Source organism: Plasmopara halstedii (assembly GCF_900000015.1).
Source record: "Plasmopara halstedii genome assembly, contig: Scaffold_2061, whole genome shotgun sequence".
Classification (NCBI taxonomy): domain Eukaryota; phylum Oomycota; class Peronosporomycetes; order Peronosporales; family Peronosporaceae; genus Plasmopara; species Plasmopara halstedii.
The window spans coordinates 2,161,876-2,168,464 of NW_020188969.1; the positions used below are offsets into that span (position 1 = coordinate 2,161,876).

The following is a 6,589-nucleotide window of genomic DNA, read 5'->3' on the forward strand; positions in this document are numbered from 1 at the left end:
CTCGACTCTGTTGCGCCATCACTTTCGAAATGTGGCAGCATCAACACTCCACCCTTTCTTGCAAAAGTGAGGCGCCGTGCGGCTCGGCACGCCACCACCTTGCTCGCCGATCCACTTGATCGCCTCCTGCTTCTTTCCGTGCTCAATTGCTTGACGCATGGTCGATTTCAAAATAACGGCCCAATGCTAAGGTATTTACAGCGGCCTTTATTTCGAAGAGGTCTTTTAATCGAAGCGGTCTTTTATTTTTAGAACATTGTCGAAAATTCGATGGGGGCTTGTGATAGTAGAAGGTCTTCTATACGTAAAACCCCGTTAGATGACCTTACCGCGCGCCCTGATGAGAACGTATTGCTTGATATTCGAATCATGGGGAAACCACCACATTCTGTGTCTAAGGGATCCATGCTGTGATTACGAGACTTGGACAAGGTATAGAGTTGTGACTCGATTTGTAAGGCTTTAATGAAGCGAATTTTGAGCTCAAAACCTAAAGATTGTAAAAGCATGTAGCGACATAACGCACCTCGCGTCTGAACCTGACGCCGTGCCCATCGCACTTGCGCTTTATGTAGCCGATGAAGCGCATCAATTCAAAGTGCCGAATCATGTGTGCTAAAAATGATGCGTGGTCTAAATGCCCACTATAAGGTTTCGCTGACAAGTACACCTGTCAACAATTGCGATAACGCATCAACAGTTTGGTTGTACTAGAAGATGTTCTATGTTTTAGCTCCAACAGTCTGCCTTTTTGTTGATCAGGAGTCCCCTAGTCCTCTCCTTTCTTGACGGGTGCTCAAGACTTTTTTCTCGCTGTAAACTTATTAGATGCGCAACACACGCGCGATACCCGTCTCTTGACAGATTTCAGGTTTGATATGCCTCGTATACAGAAGTATCACATGTATTTGCCGATTAAATCGAGCAATTGAGCAGCATCGTAGCTTATAGAATATAGCACGATAGTTTCTTCGACAAAACTCTATGGTACAAGAATAAATCACGTGACTTTATCATGGTAGTAATCCTGAGCATCGTTCCATGTCCAAAGAATAGAGTGATTTCTTTTACAGCGGGGCTGCCGTAGCTCTTTGCTTAAGGGAAGGCTAAGCGAAGGTCACCGACTCTACGTTCTGACAAGAACCAGTACGAGTGTAGCGGATCGCAATCCGCTACCTCCAAGTACTAAAACCTTAACCGAGGTAAAGACGCTCATTCGTTCAAAATTGAAACTGTATTTAATTGTTTTAGTTGCGGCAGAGCCGCCAGTATTCAAAACCCTAGGTTTTTTCCTAATTAATATAGTAATACCTTATTGACATGCATTACTACTGGCAATCCTGCCACGTAGTGGCGTCTTGTTACGGTGTCGCCACACCAGTGTGTGATTACACCAACTTGCGTAATCCACACGTATGTACGGTCACACCATCTTGTGCCACCCGCCCTATCATACAGGGGTACGTGTATCCGCTATATCTGCAAACACCGAAATGAGGTATGTACCCCGTTCCCTTTAGTAGCTCACTATATTTAAATAATCATGAATGTGAGCAAAAAAAGTGTTAGTTGGCAACTTAGGGAAGACAAATGGACCTATCTTATGTTCATTGATCCAGAAAAACTTAAATGGTCTATAAAATGGCAACAGAGCTTCAAAATCCTATGCCTCACAAGGTTACAGGAGCGCAACACATGTTTTGTCTGACCCGTGCGCAATGCATATCGCTTGATCGACGAGCCAAGCCATTATCGTAACTTGGGAAATTCACAGCCGAAACGATACGATAGCGTATCCACCGCCACATGAAGCCGACATGGTTTATACCTTCCTGATTAGTATATTAATCTTGCCAATTCATGTCAGGCAAAATTTGATGATGTCGCTGTGCGCAACGAAGCATGGGAGGTTAGAGCGCAAATATCATAGAGCCAAGATCGTATTGTTTTTACTAGAGCATAAGTCACCGTATGTAGCGCTTAATTGAAAAGATCTTTTCTGTCGCTTTAATAGGAGCGATACAAATACGATTCCGCTTTCATGTTCATAAAAACTTTCTAAAAAGACGCTCAGCCTATGGCACCGGGTTATACGTCATAAAAAATAACTAATAGCCGACCTGAATTCAAAAAACATATTTAAAAATAAGTATGATGCTGTCTTTCCCTGAACTGAATATCGATTTTTGCTGCACCACAATGCCGATTTACATCGTTTTTAAGGAGATTGACTGGGATTGCTCCATGTCGCCACAAGCTGCATTATTATTGTGCGAATCGCTGGCTAGGTCGTCAAATCCCCCTTAAGACAAAAGCATTGCCCTATATACATTTGCCTAACCCGTAAAAGAAACTTTGTCAGCACCGAAGACACCTGTCCATATGGTTCGACCCTCCGTGCTATATATGAGTATAGAAGAACATATCACCAAATTACCTTTTCGCAAGGACACAATGCGGTCTGACCGGCTGCAGCTCCAGCTGATTGAGCGTCACTGATTCGCAAGACAGGCTAAGGACCTAAACATTCCGATCAAAGTAGTCTCCGTAGTGAGAGAACCACAGCTGTCTTTCACGAGCAGTTGATATAAAGCATAAACTAGGTTAAGGATGCTGAACAAAGTACAATCGATCAAGCTGATTTGCAGCATATTTATGTCAGGATTCTAGTTTGCGCTAAATTGTGGCTATATTTAGCTAAGCAAAAATACACAAATCATCCTTTTGCCGTGAATATATCATTTTCGCATAGGCTGCGTCGAAAGGGAAACTGATTTCCGGTCCAAACCTACTGTGTGCTCTGCTTGAAACAGGTCCTTGAAATGATTCTCTTTCAGCAAAGAATTAACAAAAACGTAAAATTACCAAAGTAAGCTTCCATACTATTCGCACTCATGGCTCCGCGAGGGGCTTCACTGACGGACATATTCACGACGAATAATGAATTAAGCTCCTACTCCGCTATCATCATTGGTGACATGACCATTTTCCATCTCATTGCAAACATACCCTTCAAGTAAGTCTTCAATCTTGATAATAGCCACTGTTGACCAAAATATATCAATATTGACGGCCTCTTGGACAATCTCGTTCACTTCGCTCGAGAATGCGTTATCTTTCACCCCAAAAACCCGTAAGGCCTCACTGCTCTTAAAGGTTGCCGCGTCACACGGTAGTAAGTCCACTGATGTTGTGCCAACAACAAATCATCATCCTGAACATCAGTGACTGAGTATCATACTCCACAGACTCTGGTTCAGGAGACACCAGCGCATAGGTACTAATCAATCTTCTACAAGAGATAAAATCTAAAGGCAACAAGAAACGACTGTTCACTACCGCGATATACAATCGCTCTTCTGTGTCTTATCCTACGACTGCAGCTCATCACTTTCCCAAGCAAGCCTTTAATAGTAAAGTTGGATAGATTCCATGTCGTGCAACAAAGCATTGGTAGCTTCGCACCCCCGCGAAATGCATTTTTCTGCTTTCAGCAGAGGTGGTATCATGACTCACCAAAGTTCCACTGGGAGAGAAGGCGGCATGTCTTGATTTGTAATTTAGTCAGTCTAAGGTTCGTGGTGTCTGGTATCCAAGCTATGCAAAACGAATCTCAAATTCAAGTACAAAATAACACAACCCTCCTGCTGTCAAAGTCTTCGACTTTCACAGAAACGCTCTACACAAACTTCGACATTTTCACTACTGTTCCTGTCTAAGAACGTAGGCATATCATGCGTCTTTGGTATCTTTGAAGCTCTTGCGTACTGTTAACTGTTTCCGACAGTCTTACGTTGTGCATACAACGCAATGTTTGGTAAATCACCAGTCTTCATAGAGCCCAACGTGTTGATATTGACAGCCAACGAACCAGGCTATTAGCACCAGAGAGTTGCGAATTTAGAGCTGTATGCCAATGACACCGTCCTTCGCAATACACAAAAATTCCGTTCATTACCAGTAGGCCGCCTTGTGCTGCCCGAAAATTGAATGTTTTGTTGCATATTCCGCGTGGAAGCTTGCGTTTTTGTTCCTATAAGACAATATAAGCGAGCACGCAGGGATTAGATAACCTATGCTCTTACAGAAAAAACATCTGCGAGCACCATAGCAGACAATCTCTAATTGGAGCTTCTCAACAAAAAAGCTAAAGTCCATTGTTTCTGATGCGCTCGCTTAGCTTCCACCTCCCGTACCACACGTCAAAGAAGCTTTACTATACATTTGATGCAATTTCTTCCATATACCCGAAAGAGACGGAATGGACGCAAACGATGTCAGTGCGAACCGCCCCCGTTCAAAGCCCCTCTATGTAGATGGTAGTCGTAACCATTTCTGGCAGAGGGTCCACAGTTGTCGCTGCGATTATTATTGCTATCTCGATACGTTGCTCTTGGATTCTTGCCTCCCTTGACGGGTGAGCAATAACTTGTAGCACTCCAATAAGGCGGTGTACATGAGTAAATGCAACAGGGTTATACGTACCCTTGTATGAAAGGGCGGGTCGCACAATCTTGTGCGACCGTACATATGTTTGTATTACGTTAGTGTAATCACACAATGGTGCGGCAACACCGTAACAAGAAGCCACCACGTGTCAGGATTGCCAGTAGTGATGTATGTTTGTAGATTAATCAGGTTTGGCTATATCAATTAGGTATTACTATATAAATTCGAAAAACGTAGGGTTTCATATATTGGCGGCTCTGCCGCATCTAGAACAGTTAAATATTGAACAGAAGTGTTCGTTTGCCTTAATTAAGGCTTTAATACTTGGAGGTAGCGGATTGCGATTTGCTACACTTGTACTGGTTCTTGGACAGGGCGCAAGGTCGGTGCCCTTTGCTTAGCTTCCTCTAAGCAAAAAGCTACGGCAGCCCAGCTGCAGTAAATTCTTTGCTACGGATGTACTGCTCAATCTTGCGCACAGTATTCTACCTCGCGCGACGCATTGAGCTCTCTTAAGAACTTGACGAGATCTCTGGCCATCTAATCTCTCCTCATATAGTGGGATAGACATTTTCCTTTCTTCCTTTTAATGCTGGACATTGATCATATTGGCAGTTGGGTGTGTTCCCACTGATGACCGGTTGATGCTTCTCTGGAGGGTCCAAACTAGCCCAATCGTCGCCTTTGATCACGGCTTCTGGTCATTGTATGCCTAGCATGCTTTCACCACGCGACAACTCAGATGACAGGCACGCGAACAAGCTCTTGATCTATAATCACGTCATTACATGACTCGGTCGTCGAATTAATACAAGTGCTTCCAAGTGGTATCAGGTTGCCATGTATCATGTACAGTGGGAGCTTTGAATCTAAAGGCCCGCGTATACAACGCACAGTAGCTGGATTTACGCACTTCGATCGGGAGCGAAGAGCGAAAGTTACTTAATAACCAGTGTGCTCTTTGATTTTAAAAGTGATTGATATTTAAAATCAGTATCACTTCAAGAAATTCTTGCTATCCATGTTTTCTGTGTTTGAAAAAACTTGTTGCCTAACATGAGGCTGAGAGTCCACGCGTTCCACTTACACAAAAATGTAAAAAACGTTTTGTTGAAAGTTGCAAAAAAGTGTGATTTGCATGGTGTGCATCTACCAAAGTACAGTACGTGTCATTACATACATTTTGATTGTAACCTAACGTTACGCTTAATATTCGTTCAAGGACCTGCATGGATAACCTGTCGCATTTATCCAAGTTATCACCAAAACTATCCAATTCGATAACGCATCACTTGCACTTGATACAGCTTTTCCGATATAATATTTTTAAAGCTACACAATAATAAATTTCAAAGGATCTATTCTAACAATTTGTTGTCTTGCAAGAAACGTACCGTGATGTCTGTCTGTCAGGTCAGCAGGTTACCCTTTGTAGCACACACACGTTTACGATCACTCTGGATGCTGCTCGTCAACAATATGTGTACAATCAAATATACTTGGATCTTCTCTTGCTTCGAACGTTAGCTCGCGAAACGAGGATCCATTGCTTGAATGTACCGAGTTATTGAGCAGTTTCTCTTTATAGAGTATGGTATTAGAAGTATCTGGAATCGACAGGGACAAAGGAAGAGTGAACACGTCATCTTTCGATGAGTGAGACCAAAAACGATGCGTTTTTTTTCTCCTCTATGGTACTGTAAGTCCTTAAGAGACTTTATGAGCGTTTGTATCGTCGAGGTTTGGCATGTTTTCTACGCACGGGTACTAACAGTTAGGGGTACCACTATTTATTGGATACATTTCGGCCGCAATATTTTGATGGATGTATCTATTGAAATTCAAAGAAACGTCCTAGTGTCAATTACTACTAGATGTACACCTTAAGAGCACTGACACATTTTTAGGTTATCGAGAATATGCGATAAAGCTTTGCTGACAAATCATGAATTTTCACTCATCGCTGGTTTTAGCACTTGGCATCGCTCGTCGTTTATTCCATCACTTGTCAATTTGAAAAGTATTGAATATGAACGACCAACGTTTTCTCATCAATCCTTTTGGACAGCTTAATCTTTCACGTGAAGCTTGTAATAAACTTGTGGAAATCACCGATGAGATTATCATGGCCAAGTTTGAA

General features: G+C 42.6%; 1 protein-coding gene across 1 annotated transcript; it reads right to left on the minus strand.

Annotated features, from left to right (window-relative positions):
- Nucleotides 1–3,878: 3,878 nt before the first annotated feature.
- PHALS_02954 (uncharacterized protein) lies at nt 3,879–4,158 on the minus strand (the record flags this gene model as incomplete). The annotated part of the gene is made up of 2 exons (XM_024717424.1): nt 3,879–4,033; nt 4,107–4,158. The coding sequence occupies 2 exons, from the start codon at nt 4,156–4,158 to the stop codon at nt 3,879–3,881; spliced, it is 207 nt and encodes a 68-aa protein (XP_024582924.1).
- Between the last annotated feature and the right edge of the window lie 2,431 nt (nt 4,159–6,589).